This window comes from Primulina huaijiensis, unplaced genomic scaffold (genome assembly GCF_012295235.1).
Source record: "Primulina huaijiensis isolate GDHJ02 unplaced genomic scaffold, ASM1229523v2 scaffold43165, whole genome shotgun sequence".
Lineage (NCBI taxonomy): Eukaryota > Viridiplantae > Streptophyta > Magnoliopsida > Lamiales > Gesneriaceae > Primulina > Primulina huaijiensis.
Genome location: NW_027360426.1, coordinates 1 through 16,889, shown reverse-complemented (window position 1 = coordinate 16,889; position 16,889 = coordinate 1). Strand labels below are relative to the sequence as shown.

Sequence of the window (16,889 nt, the reverse complement as noted above, 5' to 3'; positions counted from 1 at the left end):
ATATTACGTTTTATGTTAAAATTATTATTTTTATAGTAAATATAAAATTAATTTGACCATCCATATAATATATTATTTTTTATATCAAAATTATTATTATTTTATTGTAAATATAAAATTAATTGACTGTGTGCAAGAGATATAAACAATATCTGTATTGTATGACTATAATGCCCTTATACGATTCAATTCTTGTTACATAAATGGTAATTTCACCCGTCATCGCGTCCGAAAAGCCCCTGCGCTCCTCTGTCTCAAAACCTTTTCCTTTCTTTCCCCCGTCTACTCTCCCTCTTTTTGAACACTTTCTCCAAAGAAATTTTATTCTGACCGGGGCTGGGATCATGAAAAGGCTTTTCCAAAGAGGCTCAGCCGGAGAATCTCCCCAGACGGCATCTCCGATTACTCCACTGCTGACGCCGCCCACCAATTATGCTGCCGGACCTGCGAGGCCGATCCGTCTTGTGTACTCCGACGAAAAGGGGAAGTTTCATATGGATCCCGAGGCGCTTGCTCTTCTTCAACTGGTGAAGGATCCCGTCGGCGTGGTTTCTGTATGCGGTCGTGCTCGACAGGGAAAGAGTTTTATACTAAATCAGGTAAATGTGGGACATATGTTTTGAAAACTTTTGTTCTCTAGTCTTTTTTCTTTACTTAGGGTTTGTGTTATGCTTTGTTGAAGTTGTAAAATTGGCTGAGGGATTAAGTGTTTTGGATTTACCTGTATCATAAGTGCCATTAGATTGATTGTGTTTTCTTGCGAATTAGGGTTTTGTTTCGTTTTTTCCCTTTCTTTTTAATTTCTGACGGCAATTAGGATTTCATGTATGATGCTTGTGGGTGGTAGTTTAATTTTTTATTTGGGAGGCTTTCTCAAGTACAAGATAGTGGATTAAGGAGTTGATAAGTGAAGTGAAATTGGGTTCAAGAAAATACCAAGAATTCAGGACTTCAATTTATGTGAGCTCTTCACGGTATAAAGTAGACTGAGCTGCAAATGCATGATTCTTTATTATTATTTAAAAAAAAAAAAGAAGATTCTACAGCAGACCTTGGTTCTTAGTTGTCGTTCTTAGTTGTCATTGGTGATGATAAAGAATGTTACTTTTGGTTTCTCTTAGGATTTTAGTCACCTCTCTTGTATCAAATTATGGATCACGTGGCAATTATTGCATTGTCAGAGCTCGAGTTTAACATGATAGAATGACAATTTTGTCACATCATTTTGTGTCAAAGGATGTGTAAGAACTTTTTAAAGTTGACTCCAAATTTTAGTGAAAAAATAAAAATCTGGCACCTCTAAATTCTTTTTGGCACTCCAATTTATTGTTTTTAGATTTAGATGTTAAAAGTGGAGTGACTCAGTGACGATATATGAAACTTATAGTTAACCATCTATGTAACTAGCGATATTGTTTTTTGGATTGCCAATAATAAATCCATGTATATCTAGATGTTATGCGTTTTCATTATAATGTGTGTAGGGTGAAAGAAAAGTACAAAATGGTTTGGAATCCAAAACTGGCGCCGTTTTTAAAGCCACATTATTTATTTGGACTAAAGTAGTACTGTTTTGAAAACCACATTGTTATTTAGCTGCCATTTGAGTTTATTATTTTAGCTTCTTGGGAGGAGCAGTGGATTTCAAGTAGCATCAACGCATCGCCCTTGTACTAAAGGTCTTTGGTTGTGGAGCACCCCACTGAGGAGAACTGCACTTGATGGAACAGAATACAATCTCTTACTCTTGGACACAGAAGGAATTGATGCATATGACCAAACGGTTAGAATCACTTTTTGAGGCCATTTATTCTTTTCAAATGAATCATGTATTCTCACTATTGTTTTCTTTCTGCATTTTTTTTATTTATAACTGCTCGCATCATGTCATTTCAGCAATCATAATGTTTCAACATATTCAACCGCATGTCATCTCTGATTTTAGTTTTTAAACTCTTAACATGGATTTCATTGAACCATTTTGAATTTGTTGATGAAGTTTTCTTTTTTTAACAGGGAACATATAGCACACAGATATTTTCGTTGGCTGTCCTGTTATCAAGCATGTTCATTTACAACCAGGTGGGAAAAGTGGTGTCACACTATTTGTCAATGTCTAGACATATACTACAGATTTTATGTTTATCTTGTTGGTTCTTGAGCCTTTTTTATTGTTAGTCAGGATTTCTTTAAGTTCGTGATGGCAGTTTTTAAGTTATTTTACTATTGTTGAGTCCTTTAATGATTCGGGAAATTGCTGACTGTATGATTATTTGATTTAGATGGGTGGTATTGATGAAGCTGCTCTTGATCGCCTCTCACTTGTGACTGAAATGACCAAGCATATTCGTGTCAGAGCTTCCGGGGGAAGGACCACAACCTCGGAGCTAGGGCAATTCTCTCCAATATTTGTCTGGCTTCTTAGGGTAATTATAGATATAGATCCCAATATCTATTGTTATATTCTTGACAATTGACATTCTTCTCATCGCCGTGAGTGGAAAGCCAAAACACTGGCTTACGTTTTCTTTTTTTGTCGGAATTTTCACTTGCAGGATTTTTATTTAGACTTGGCAGAGGACAATCGTAAAATTACCCCACGTGACTATCTAGAGCTTGCTCTAAGACCAGTTGAGGGTGGTGGAAGGGATGTAACTGCCAAGAATGAGGTTACTTTTCTTTTCCTGTTTATTCACAGAAGCTTACTTTTGGTTTATGTGTGAGAGTAATAGTCAGTATTCTCCATATGATTAGTATACTCCCTGTAATATTGTTCTGTGATTGAAACATAACTATTATCAAATACTTATGCCTAAGATTTCTGTTGGACCTAGAAATGATACATTGAAATGCCCATTTCTGACACTAATGACTAGATACGAGAATCCATTCGAGCACTTTTTCCGGATAGAGAATGCTTCACACTTGTACGACCTTTAAGCAATGAGAATGATCTTCAGAGACTTGACCAAATTGCAGTAAGTGGCTGATTGCTAGTGTTTTGTTGCTTTTTGCATGCTTCTTCCTATTTATGCTAATTTTTTCCTCGTCTGCAGTTGGACAAATTGAGACCAGAATTTAGGTCTGGCTTAGATGCTTTGACAAGATTTGTTTTTGAAAGGACGAGACCCAAGCAAGTTGGGGCAATGGTGATGACAGGGCCCATTTTTGCTCGTATTATTCAGTCATTCCTTGATGCTCTTAATAATGGTGCTGTGCCTACTATAACCTCTTCTTGGCAGGTCAGTTTGATTTTTTGCATGCAGTTCTCTTTATTGAAGGAACAGATGAGCTTTTTTACGAACACAATTGTTCTCATGTACGTTATCAAAGTGTTTGAAAGAACTAATTCAGAACTACAAGTTAATTTGTTTACTTATTGTGAGGAAAACTGGTTGAGTATTCTGTCAGTATTATTTAAACGCATCTCGAGTGAGCTATATTTCTACTTTCCACGGTCATCCTTTTTCCTTGTTACATTGCTGTTTTACTTTGAATATCTGTTATTCTTCTTGACATGTCCTCTTGGCTTAGTCTTGTCCCAAGGATTGGTAAATATATTTTTCTCTTACTCCACATAGCATTTATAGCAAAGCCATACGTGCATCTGTCCCAGTTAGAGTCTTTACTTCTGTTTTGAATATTTATTGATTATTTATGTCAGAGTGTTGAGGAAGCTGAATGTCAGCGGGCTTACGAATTGGCTACTGAGATCTATATGTCTTCTTTTGACCGTGCCAAGCCTCCCGAGGAAGTAAGTTTTGCTTTTATTTGAAGGTTGAACATCTGCGTGTTTGCTTATTAATAGGGTTTTGTAGGTTGCACTGAGGGAAGCACATGAAGATGCAGTTCAGAAGTCCGTGGCTACATTCAATTCCACGGCTGTTGGGGCTGGTTTAATACGACAAAAGTATGAAAACCGCCTTCAGAGTTTTTTGAAGAAGGCATTCGAGGTAATTATCTTTATATATTTTCTTATTCATTTGAATTGGCTATTGCTAAGGGTTCAAATTATCCTTACCAAATCCTATACCTGCCTTTGAGCTTGGGCCTTGTGAAGCTTGACCAACCCAAGCCTGGCTTTTATTTGAGCTTGATAACTTCATATTTAAAGTTTAAACACAAGTTCACTTGTTATGGAACCACGAATCTTAGTTTAGTGCTTGAGCTCTTGTAGCTTGAATTTTGAATGTTTTGATTACTGCTGTAATCACAATTAAACAAACTGAATCAAAAGAATCGGTTCATAAATCCAGCCAAAAGAATTTTTTTTATCAGTAGAGTTTATTATCTCTCACTCAGTACATAAATAATCACCAGAGATAAAACGCAGTACGGTGATTACTAATGGGAGCTGACATTGTAGTGTGTATTTACAACAAGAAACTGATGAATTCAATCTGAGTCTGAGACTCATTTTTTGGAAAAAAACTCAAAAAGTGAATAGAGAATACACACCTATGGTTTTAGGTGGAGAATAATTTAATGTGAATGATTTTGTAAGGACGCAGTAGCCAGAAAATAAATCTAAATTTTGGCTCAAAAAAATTGCGAAAGGCTTGCTCTTCTTAACTTTAGGTTGGGTTTGGATGTTATTTGACTTTGATCAATGTAAATTCTGGAACATATCTTGTTAATCAAGAATTGTGTCATTTAGGATTTCAGGATTTTGTTTTTTTAGGAAGATAATAGTGTTTGCAGTTAGGTGATATTTTTTCTTGCGCATTTTTAGATCTTGATTCATGTGCTCGTTTTTGCAGGATATTAAAAAGGATGCTTTTAGGGAGGCCTATCTTCAATGCACAAACACCGTAGAGAATATGGAGAAGGAGCTGAGAATAGCTTGTCATTCTGCTGGTGCAAAAGTGGACACAGTTATGAAGGTATTATTGCTTTTGAAAACTGTTTTCTCCTTTCACATAATCGGCTCCACGAGTATATGTTGAGCCCTCTGTATCTTTATGAGGAGGAATCACATTTTATTAGGGATATAATCTGATGTTTAAATCTGTTGTGCTTGTTTGGATACAGTTGGATCGTATGAATTTGAAATTTCCACCTTCCATTTTTAGCTAATTATTAATCAATGTAATGGATTTTAAGTTCTCATAAAATGGAGTAATTTGAATTTCATAACATAATTCTTTTCCCAAATCTAAATAACTCCATCCAAATACATCCTAAATGGTTTACATAATCCTCTTGCAGGTTCTTGATGGGCTTTTATCCAAGTATGAAAGTACATGTCATGGACCAGAGAAGTGGCGGAAAGCTGTCGTGTTTCTACAGCACAGGTTTGTGTCAGTTTTTCTGTTTACTTTGGTTATGCACCAAAACTATGTCTGATGGCTTTGAATGTCCAGTTTGGAAGGACCCATTATGGACTTAATCAGGAAGCAAATAGACCAGATTGGAACCGAGAAGAGTTCTCTTGCTCTGAAATGTCGGTCAATTGAAGACAAGATGGGCTTGCTTAACAAGCAACTGGAAGCAAGTGAGAAGTATAAGTCAGAATATTTAAAACGTTATGAAGATGCTATCAATGACAAGAAAAAGCTCACAGACGATTACATGAGCCGTATAACCAATTTGCAGAAGAAATGTAGTTCTCTGGAAGAGAAATCTTCCAACTTATCAAAAACCCTTGAGACTGAGCAGCGGGAGTTACAGGATTGGAAAAGGAAATATGATCTGGTTTTATCAAAGCAGAAAGCTGAGGAAGAGCAGGCAAATGCAGAATTGGCCATGCTCAGATCCAGAAGTTCTGCCGCTGAAGCAAGACTAGCAGCATCTCAAGAGAAAGCTGAGTCAGCCATGGAAGAAGCAGAGGAATGGAAGCGTAAATATGATGTTGCAGTCAGAGAAGTGAAAACTGCTCTTGAGAAGGCAGCTTCCATCCAAGAGCGCAGTAATCATCAAGCACAAGCCAAAGAAGCTACTCTAAGGGCAGAATTCTCTCGTTCCCTGGCAGTAAAGGTCGAAATCTCTCTCTCTCTCTCACACGCTAATGTACACAAACAAAGCTCACTCTTTGGGCCTTTCTACAATTATTATACTTACGTTTTTACTATTTCCGAGCATCTGAAAATGATCTGTTATTTCATCTGCATGAACCTGGCAGGAGATTGAAATAAAGGAAAAGCAATCCAAGTTTGAGCAAGCAGAACAGCATTTAACTACTCTTAGTTTGGAGTTAAAGGTGAGCTTGGCACAAAAGTAATTATATTGTAGAGATGTCTACTGCTGTTTATAACTTATTTTACTGTATAACGCAGTATTTTGCTGTGAAAAAGCCCCTGTTGTGTTCTACACTGTCTTATTCTTTACATTATTTCCTTCGGCGGTTATTCCTAATGATTAAAATTGATACATTTTCAAACAGGTCGCATTCTGTGGGTGACTACTGAAATTTCAAACTACATGAATCTGACTGAATTTTTCAAAAATCGAACTAATGACTGACCGAACTGTTTTTTTGCCATTACTGAACCAAATGAATCAAGCTTACAGAAAATCAAACCAACTTAAGCCAATCATTCATAAAACTGAATTTCTCTCCTGTTTATTCGAGTTGTTCGGGCTGTTCAGTTTTGGAAAAATATTTATGAAATCAAACCGATCTAAAACAACATTTCTATGATTTATAAACCAATTTAATGAAATTGCTCGACAAATTAGTTCCATTTGGTCAGTTAGTTTGGTTGAACCGAACATTTGCTCACCCTTACATGTGATTATTGAAGTCCATGAATCCGTTGCTCTAGATGGCCTTGTTTCTCGAATCGTGGGGTTTAACTATTTATTAACAAAGTGAATGTAATTTTTTCAGAAAAGCTGATGGAGGATTCTATGACTTATTTGACTTGGCACAAAAAACTATATGTGAATTAGTATGCGTGCACTTTTATTATGATTTTGATGTTGCACAAATTTGGGTTAGTGATGTCAAATAGCAGTGCATCTATTTGTTGTGTGCATCTGTAGGTTTAATAAGTTGTGATGTTTTTTTTTCTCTTATGCTGTTGGCAGGCTGCTCAGTCAAAGATTAAGAATTATGATTTAGAAACATCAACATTGAAGCTTGAAATGAAGGAGTTAATTGAGAAGGTTGAGCATGCAAATACTATGGCTCAATCAGCTGAAAGCAAAGCTAAGATTCTGGAACAGGAAAAGATATACCTGGAGCAGAAGTACCAAACACAGTTTAACAGATTTGAGGAACTTCATGAAAGGTGTAAAGCAGCTGAGATACAGGCTAAAAGAGCAACTGAATTGGCTGATGAAGCCAGGGCAGAAGCAATCTCTGCTCAGAAGGACAAGAGTGATTTCCAGCGAGTTGCAATGGAAAGATTAGCACAAATTGAGAGAGCCGAGAGGTATGCTGAAAGTTTGGAGAGGCAGAAGGCTGACTTGGCTAATGAAGTGGAGAGGTATGAAGCAGCTGAAAAGGATGCTTTATTTAAGGTTGAAATGCTGGAGGAAAGAGTTAGAGAAAGGGAAAAGGAAATTGAGACACATTTGCAGTCGACCAACAACCAGAGGAAGAATACTGTGCACGTACTTGAGAGCTTGTTGGGGTCTGAGCGTGTTGCCCATGCGGAAGCAAATAACAGGGCCGAGGCCCTATCTGTTCAGCTACAAGTCACTCAGGGAAAACTTGATGCACTTTCTCAAGAATTTAACACACTTCGATTTAGTGAAAAAGCAACATTGGACAGCAAACTAAGAACTGCTTCTCATGTGAAGCGTGGTAGGACAGATGAATATGAAGTGGGCATCGACTCAGTACATGATACAGACACAAATGACCGAGCAACCCGAGCAAATAAGAGGGCTAAGAGTAATGCAAGCCCTCTAAAATTCACCTCTCCAGAAGATGGTGGTTCTGTATTTAAGGGTGACGAAGATGCTGGTAGCCAACAAACCACCTCTGAAGACTATACGAAGTTTACTGTACAGAAACTGAAGCAAGAGCTTACGAAACATAATTTTGGTGCCGAGCTGCTTCAATTGAGGAATCCCAACAAAAAAGACATTCTAGCACTCTATGAAAAATGTATTCTCCAGAAGTCATAATTTAAGCAATTTGTTTTTGTCTAGTGTTTGTAAGTTGAACTTCGTCTTTATAGCATGCAGTATGTTCTTGATCAGGACGGCAAAATCCTCAGCAGTTTTAGTGCAGAGATTGGTGCGTCGTCTAGTACCTTGAAGAAGTTGTAGGCTGGGATGAGTCGACTAATTATGGGGGGGTGATGTAATTCTTCGATTTCTTCTCTTATGGGTCCATATTTCATCTGGGAAGTTATTTTTTTTCTCGAGGTTGGTAGTTTTCAGATAGGGAGGATGGGTTTGTTTAAAAAGTGTTTTGTTCTGTCCTTTAAGGTTTGATATTAATTTGATAGTCTTATTATTGTTTTTTTTCCCCTTTCCTGGTGGCATGGTGATTCAATGGACATATTGACACTGTCTGGACTCTGACAATGTACAAACTTATTTAAATCATTAGATGGAAATGTATAATATTTTCTCACAATAACATCATATTTGAAGAAGTCTGCACTATACATTAAATTCTAGAACACAGGATCTTCGGAAGATAATTAAATAATAATCATTTATTCAGCGATGACTAATTTTTCCTCGATGCTAAGTTATAATTGCTCCCACCGACGAGCGTATCTTCTGCCAGCACCACAAGTTTCCTCATCGATCATTGTTATAACTTATTAACAACAAATGTTCTTTTCTTTTCTTCTCTGAATTTATAATAAACTTCCTCATTTACCTTTGCTTGCACTTGAAGGCATATGAAATAATGTTGATCCATCACCATGAACAACGAAAGTAGGAATAATCTGAGGCGGGCTGTCCCTATTAGCTTGATGTTGGCTTCCAATGCTGTATGAAATAAAGGGTGGAGGATTATAGTACTCAACAAAACCGCCATTTTTCGTGAAAGTGTTATCTTTGTTCTGGTTTGAAGCTCTCGATATATTAGGATTCGTGAATGCCTCTTTCATGCTAGATGATCCACACTGTCTAGGCTGTGTTTGGTAGAATACTTTAGAGACAACTAGTTCTCCATCCTTTTCCTCTTCATTGTCTCCTAAATGATATTGATGCATCACCCAGTTTGTCTTTTCGGGCTTTCTTTGGCGGCCATAGTTGGTGTAGAGGACTAGTATCTTTTTGTAGCCTTTGACATTGCCAGCAGTCGAATTAACTTGCCTCGTCTTGCCTGTTTTATGCCACCTGGTTTCGCCACCATCGGCGTCTGTGTGGACTTTCCGCCTTTTTCGTGTACCGGTTGTGTATGCTTTGGAGGGTCTGTGGAAAAAATGGCGCACTTGGCCATCTTTGCTAACTCCTGTATGTATATTCAATGAGAATTTACAGAAGACGATTAGATGCTGAGTAAATGTAGGTCAAGAACTTCAGCAAAATCTGTGGTACGTAGATATAAAATGAAAAACACAAAATCTTTTGCTGAGACTCGGTCAATTTTGTAAAATTGACATCCAACCTGATCAAATTCGTGTAAAAGTATTACTTTTATGGGTCGAGTCAATCCATCTCATTAATATAAATCCGTTAAACGGTCTCACAGAGACATATTCAATGAAAAATAATAGTTAATGGAATATGATACCGGTTGAAGTTTCATCATGTGAATTATTATAGTTTTATCTTGAAATGTATATGAAAATTAAAAATTATCAAATAAAATATTTCATTAGCTAATATTTGTTAATCCACGATTAATGTACATGCACAATCAGGTGTAATAAATACAGAATCAACCGGATTAATGCTTCTTCCCCTAAGAGACTATCTAAATATGCAAATCGCATATCTTGATCGTTATGTTAATATTAATCATACTTAAATGATATTCAAAATATTTAACAAATATATTATCAAGTCTAAATCTAAAACTTTCATACCCGGCCCTTACCTTCGATACGACGAACCATGCATGTATTAAGCTAGACATTATTAATTAAATCAGTTTTTTTTTATACTAAATATTTTTTAATAAAACACACTGCTTAATTTTAAATTCAAAGGGAAATCGAAAAAAGAGAGGTTAAAATTATAGTCATGAAAGCTTGTTAGCATACGGTCAGACAAGTAATAATCAATAATTTATTTACTATGTTCAAATTATATCGAAAAAATTGCAATATTAATTATGTATAAGTCTCTCTAAGATTTCAAATTTCTATATTATCAAATTTCAGTTTTGGTCTGCTGTCTTTTTTGTTTTTACAATTTTAGTCATTTTCTAATGTGGTACTGATGTGACATCTACGTGACTCCAATATGACGTTGATGTGTGTAGCGTCACATCAGCACTTTCAATGAAAAATGACCAAAATTGAAAGATGCATAACCCAAATTGAAATTAAACAACACAGATGATCAAATCGAAAAAAAACGTATATGACCAAAAATGTAGTTTTCTTAATTATGTATAAAATGAAGATATAAATGTTATAGCTATATTAAGATTTGAAATGCTTCCAATTTTCAAAAGCAAATTAGGGGTTTTAAGATATATATGTAATTACTGATTTGCACAAATATAAAACTTGTCTTTTACGTATACTATACGCATGTTCTTATCTCGACAAGAAAAATCAAATTGCGGCTGCGGAAAAAATGTACAACCTGGCAACTTCTCAGGATGAGTGTAGCAAATTCCATTTTCACCGTCTATTGTGGGAATAAATTCATCAATTAAAGGATGACGTTTCCGTATATGAGTGAACACTTTGGCTTCCAAATGTTGAAGGATTTCTTGATCAGATGGATCAAACTTCACCCCCGCTGGTAGTCCCGGCAAATCTTGAAGTCCAGTCTAAATCAATGTTTTTACATGAAATAAATTTCATTTTTTCCCAGGAATATTACCATAAATTTAATTTGATAAAATCAAAGAAATTTTAATAGCTGAACCTGATCTTGGAGTTTTATGGTGTGGCCACAGGAAGGGCAAACTAAAGTCTTGGGTTGATCATCATTTGGATAAGAGACGGTGTTAGACGAGATAATTTGGAGGGCAGCTTCTTGGTCATTATTACACCATGTCATTTCTTCTACACAGATCTTATGCCCATCCCGCTTCGGGGTTTCTTCTGCAGCTTCCTCCACCTCTCTGAAATCGGAATTCGGAACCGAATTATTTCTGAGAACACATATTACTGATCAACAAGCAAACATACATAGAACCAAGATTTTCCTAGAAGAATTTCGGGGATAGAATATATACAACAAATATATGGTTATGGAGAGAAAAACTAGAACAGAGGCAGCGAAAATTGTCCCTCCTTTGACTCCACCGCCGCAAACATACACACTGAAAACGGATAACTATATATTATGGATGCATATATAATGAAAATCACATCACAGCTTCGTGTTCAATAATTACTTGAACTGAATTATCCAGTCGTCTTTGGGTACTTTCTTCACTGGAGTTCTGAAATTGGAACAGGTTTTGGATTCGCAGTAAGAACCTTCAAAGAGAGGTGGGGCGAGAGATATGATTGCTAAATTATATTGTAGTATTGCACAAAAAGAATGAAGGATTATGTGTGTGTATTAAAAACTATTTAGTTGCTTGGACGTCAAGTTTTACCTTTAATTTGTTTTGTAAAATATATTAATTCAGTATTTGTTCTCTCTTTTTTCTTCACCATTTTCATACATATATATCGTGGCTATGTAATGGTCGCTTTATTCTTGCAAAAGTATGAAAATGTGAACTGTTTCTAAATTTTTACATCGACCGATAATAGCATTAGTTAGACCACATAAACAATAACTATCAATCATATTGAACTCTTCGTATTATTTAAATCATATTTTTAAAGAGTAAATGCTATAAATAAAATTTTGATGACATTCAAAGTTTTAGATTTGAAGTAAATTTTGAACACACGATTTATCTACTTAATATGGTGTAGTGTTTTGTATATATTGATTAATATGGTTAAAAATCACAGGCCCTTAATTTATTATTTTTACAAAAAGATACACACACACACACATATATATATGTATGTATGTATATATATATATATACACCTAAAAAAATTTCCATCACAATGATCAAATGAAGAAGGAATAAGTGACTTAGGGATAGAGTGGATAATGGGCAAGAGCTGATTCTATAAGACATGGAGGGACGTTTCACCTCTTTACCTAAGCTAAGGAGAGTGAAAGGGCTTCAGCTCAAGTGTCCATTTAGAGTCCCCCTAAAGCTTCTTCTTCAGTTCAGTACTTAGTCCACTGTAAAACTTAAACAAATAAAAATATATACGTGCCAACTAATATGAAAATAGCCAATTATTTTATATGTGAATAAGTTTTATACCTAACCTCTGTAATTTTCCTCATATACTCTTTCTGTTAATTTCTTGGCGTAGACTTCTCTTTCAAGCAAGGCATAATGTCATTTCAATTCTATCACTAGGTTTTCAATTTCATGACACACACTTTAGGTTATCTTTCCCACACAACACTCAAAAATTCTATATGGATGCATCATACGTACGTTAAGTGCGTAGAAGTGGCTTGGATTGGTATTGTGTCTACTTTTATATCTGTGCGTGAAACATGAAAACTTTTAGTTACTTGTTTGTTTAATTGTTTTAAGATGCTCTCATTCTAACTGAAAATTAAGCTTTCCTTCTTTTCTTTTTTTTGAAGACGACCGAACTTACAATCGTTATCCTTCGATGCACCTAGATAAACACTCGAAATATTTAAATTTAATTCCAACTATAAACTCATGCATGGTAATGCATTGTATTGGACCTGTCGTTGAGGCATCAAACATGAGTTATATTGATATTGTGGAAAATATAACAAAGTAAGAGGTAATTAAGTGGAGATGATTATGTCAGCAAAATAATTTTAGAATATTCAGCCGACATAAATAAAAGATAAATACGTTTGATAATTTATTGGGTGTCACTTTCATACAGTGCATGATGCTGAACAAAACCTTCCCAAGGAAGCTACGCAACAGAAAGCTTAACGAGAAAGCTTCTCTGGAATTCTCTNACCCCCCCCCCCCCCCCCCCCCGCCCCTTAACTTCTCCTGCCATTCAACAATTCCAACAGAACCACTCCAAATCCAGTTTCCTTTGAAGCACACCTTTTCCCAATCCAATATTCTCATCAACGTACCCCACGAGCCCGTCCCTGTCGTGCGGTGCCAAAAAATTTAGCCCATAATAAAAAATTCTTGCACGAAACTTGGAATCTATAAGTATATTAATAGATGGCTTCACACAGCCGTGTATTGTTTGCGGTGCCGCCACTTCATGTAGGTACTCGATCCCGGCCCCGTGCAGTGCCAGCGGCTATTCTCAACTGCCGTCCCCAGTCGAGAAGTGCCAACCCGTCGGGATTTTGGTGCAAGTAGAAATCCAGGCTCAGCATTCCGTTAAATTCCATTACTATTATTCTCTCCCCCGGAGCCTCCGAGAACCCTGTTAATGATTAAACAAACTATATTATTATTAACAACATGGTATGATAGGCTATAAAACATCGAACCCTCTGTGACAGACCAGTTATGGGGACCACGTGCTGGTTATCAGATAATGAAAGCCATTTGATTGTTGAAGAAAAGCAAAAACCGGCGTTGTTTAAAACCAGTCGAGGATGAATTCAGCTAGTTCTCCCCTAGGCATCACCGCTGCATACACACAGTGCCAGCCGACCTTCCCCGATGATCCTACGGTGGCTAAAGCCATCCGTGGCAGTGTCGATATCCGTAAAAGGATATGAAGATGCCGAAACTTTGGCTGCTGGAAGGAGGCTTTCTTTCTGCCGGCTTCATTAATGGATTCTTCTTGCAGAGAAGGAAATGTGTGACAGCAAAACTCATGATACAAATTGACAGGAGACATAATACCACATAATAGATGATTGTAACGTCCCCATAACTCATTTTCCTTGAGAATTATATGATTGTTTCTCTACGGAAATAATCAGGGCGATGAAGTAAGATAAGCATACCAAAATGAGTAACACTATACAACTGAAATGAGAGAGGAAAAGGTTATTAAATTCGTTCATTTATTCATCACGTAAACGTGTGCTCTTTGAGGTTCGATCGGGTAAGAAGTGGTGGAGAACTATACTTGCTAAGGTTATAGGTTAGGAAATGTTAGGTTATTTGATAAGCCACTCAATTTGGTTTCCTCTTATTTCCATTAATTTTTGGAAGCTCAAAAAAAAATGTAGTACGGTTTAGTTCAACTTACCTTGTAACAAATCCAATAATCAATATTCCATTAAAAAAAATATGTGGGTTCAAACATTAATTCAACATAAAGGTTTTGAACAAGAAAATCGAGATGCTAGTAACAAATTCATTTAGTACACTGAAAATTATTGGTTAAAACAACTCCAGTAATCCTCCATCTGCATTCCAATACTTAAAATGTTATTAGGTTTGATATTTTGGATTTCTTTTACATTTTTTTTTACCTCACTAAAACTTCGAATTAAAATGATACGGGCTTGCAATTATTTGGGCCTTTAAAGAAATAAGTCCAACTGTCTGGAGCCAGGGATAGGGTTGAGTTGGGTCTTGGCTACCCAGTCCACTCTAGCTCTATGTACTGCCGAAATCGAGTGGGTCCAATTCGAACTAAATGAAAAAAGAGTACTCTTGCAAGATTATCAAATTTACTAGGTTCCATTATTTCAAAATTATAATTGCAAAATAGTAGGAATTATTCAATTTTATTTTGAAATAAAAAATGTCTGAATTTAATTTATATTAATCAATATCACACATAGGTTTTAATATTTTGAGATTACTAAATATTTTTTGTTAAGGATAGATATCAATTAATTATATTATATTAATCAATAATCAATCCGATCCATTGTTGTATTTACATGATTACGTAATGCTAAGATTACCGACACATTATTTTTTCAATTTTAAGGTTTTTGAGTGTTCCGCCGCCCCATATGAGTTGAACATAACCTTTTGGGATATCAATAAGAGATTTTCAGAAAATTAAAAACTTAATTCCTTCACCTCAAAAAAATTTTTAAAACCCCAAATCATATTTTAATGAAATTTAGAAACTATCAGTGTACCACACTGAGTTAAACGTGAGCAACTATTTTATGTGGCGGGCTGGTCGGGCCTAGCCCGTTTTGACAGCCGAAACACACTTGAATATTAGATGGTACAGAGCGACCTCACAAGGTAATTGAATGTTAATCTGACAGTAGGAGCAAACTCAGTGGTTGTAATAAGTTACTGCAATATACAAGAACAGATAGAACTCACAGGGTATGAGTTTTTTCTAGCCTGCATAAATGTCAAGTATTTGCCATTAAAGGCACCAACTCATCTCTCCAACGGCCAACTGATAAGTACTGCTTAGATGAAAAATAATTCACCTGATAGAATGATTCCACAGATAAAAATTCCTCCAACAGACAATGAAAGGTATTGATTCATTTGCATTTTGCAGAGAGGGCTCAACTCCTCTTTCTGTTTTATCTTTTCACCTCATTACCGAAAACATTATACATCTAAAACCCGTCAGGCTACACTTCCCTGATCCGAAACATCTTCGTAGTAATACGGTGTAAGTTTGCCATCTTTCCCAGGAGTTGTTGGCTGGTTTCCAGCGCTAATTTCTTGCAACATTTTCACTACTCGTCTCATAGATGGACGATTAATGGGAAGTGGGCTGGTGCAGAGGAGGCCAATATTCAATACTTTGCATATTTCATCCTTAAAACATGAATCGAGTTTCGGGTCGATAATATGATCTATCCCTTTCTGATCTAATGTGAAACATACCCATCTTACCAAATCCTTCTCCCCAAACTCGGGATCCACAGGAAGCTTCCCTGTTAGCAGCTCGAGAATAACTACACCAAAACTGTATGTATCACTCTTCTCATTAACTCGTAGGGTGTGGGCATATTCTGCAAATACCGGTGTAATTTCATTAACAAGAAAAAAGGAAATATTTCGCAACAGATGACATTGAAATATATTAAGTCGCTAACCTGGTGCAATGTATCCACAAGAACCTGCGATTACAGACATTGATTGAACAACTTTTCCATTTGCATCAACCACTTTTGCGACACCAAAATCTGCAACCCGGGCTCCATATTCTGCATCTAACAATATATTATTCGACTTCACATCTCTATGAACAATTGGAGGCACACAATCGTGATGTAAATAAGACAGCCCCTCAGCAGAATCCAGCACTATCTTAAACCTTATCGGCCAGTCCAGTAAGCCACTTTTTGTGCTATGAAGCAAATCATAAAGGCTCCCGTTTGGCATGTACTCGTAAACCAGGAGTTTGCAATCCCAGGTCGTGCAACAACACCACAGCTTGATGATATTCTTGTGCCTAATCTTCCCTAATGTTTCAACCTCGGCATCAAAACCATCACTTTTAAGTTTGCCCTTTTCAACATCTTCATCATCATTGCGCAGTTTTGAATGTCCCCAAAGTTTTTTCACAGCTACAGCCTCACCGTTTCTCAGAACCACCTTGTAAACCTTACCAGATGACCCACTTCCAATCACATTATCTTCATCGAGGGAGTCCATTATCTCATTCTCGCCGAATCCCAGTTTGTGGAATGACATTAATGTCCATTTTGATCTATCAATTGACCTTTTCGCCTTCTTGATTTTCCTGTACCTCGAGCAAAACCATACCAGGCCAACTATAAGCACCAATCCAGAAAGGATGAAGATTGATCTCAGTAACCAAACGTAGCCTATGTTTTTTACATCACTTCTTCCATTACACAAACCAGCGATATCTCCACATAATCCAGGATTGCCTAAAAAGCTATCTTTATACATTCCC

General features: G+C 36.4%; 3 protein-coding genes across 6 annotated transcripts; 1 reads left to right on the top strand and 2 right to left on the bottom strand.

Moving 5' to 3' along the window:
* Positions 1 to 220: 220 nt before the first annotated feature.
* On the top strand, positions 221 to 8,412 carry LOC140969952 (uncharacterized). Its single transcript, XM_073431483.1, has 14 exons — positions 221 to 599; positions 1,622 to 1,783; positions 2,017 to 2,082; positions 2,283 to 2,426; positions 2,556 to 2,669; positions 2,877 to 2,978; positions 3,057 to 3,242; positions 3,665 to 3,754; positions 3,819 to 3,953; positions 4,761 to 4,883; positions 5,209 to 5,294; positions 5,364 to 5,976; positions 6,122 to 6,199; positions 7,030 to 8,412. The coding sequence occupies exons 1-14, from the start codon at positions 345 to 347 to the stop codon at positions 8,074 to 8,076; spliced, it is 3,201 nt and encodes a 1,066-aa protein (XP_073287584.1). The 5' UTR covers positions 221 to 344; the 3' UTR covers positions 8,077 to 8,412.
* Positions 8,413 to 8,516: 104 nt separating this feature from the next.
* Positions 8,517 to 11,566, bottom strand: LOC140969954 (NAC domain-containing protein 73-like). 4 transcript variants are annotated; one of them, XM_073431487.1, is made up of 4 exons: positions 11,273 to 11,359; positions 10,960 to 11,158; positions 10,672 to 10,861; positions 8,517 to 9,367 (listed from the first exon to the last, which is right to left on the bottom strand). In XM_073431487.1, the coding sequence occupies exons 2-4, from the start codon at positions 11,092 to 11,094 to the stop codon at positions 8,778 to 8,780; spliced, it is 915 nt and encodes a 304-aa protein (XP_073287588.1). In that variant the 5' UTR covers positions 11,095 to 11,158; positions 11,273 to 11,359; the 3' UTR covers positions 8,517 to 8,777. The 4 variants fall into 4 exon arrangements, with proteins under 4 accessions (XP_073287588.1, XP_073287586.1, XP_073287587.1 ...); XM_073431485.1 differs by lacking the exon at positions 11,273 to 11,359 and adding an exon at positions 11,435 to 11,566 and having other exon boundaries at positions 8,518 to 9,367; positions 10,960 to 11,188; XM_073431486.1 differs by lacking the exon at positions 11,273 to 11,359 and adding an exon at positions 11,409 to 11,565 and having other exon boundaries at positions 8,518 to 9,367; positions 10,960 to 11,188.
* Positions 11,567 to 15,138: 3,572 nt separating this feature from the next.
* LOC140969951 (receptor-like protein kinase HSL1) lies at positions 15,139 to 16,885 on the bottom strand. Its single transcript, XM_073431482.1, has 2 exons — positions 16,063 to 16,885; positions 15,139 to 15,978 (listed from the first exon to the last, which is right to left on the bottom strand). Exons 1-2 carry the CDS (start codon positions 16,883 to 16,885, stop codon positions 15,587 to 15,589), a joined length of 1,215 nt encoding a protein of 404 aa, XP_073287583.1. The 3' UTR covers positions 15,139 to 15,586.
* Between the last annotated feature and the right edge of the window lie 4 nt (positions 16,886 to 16,889).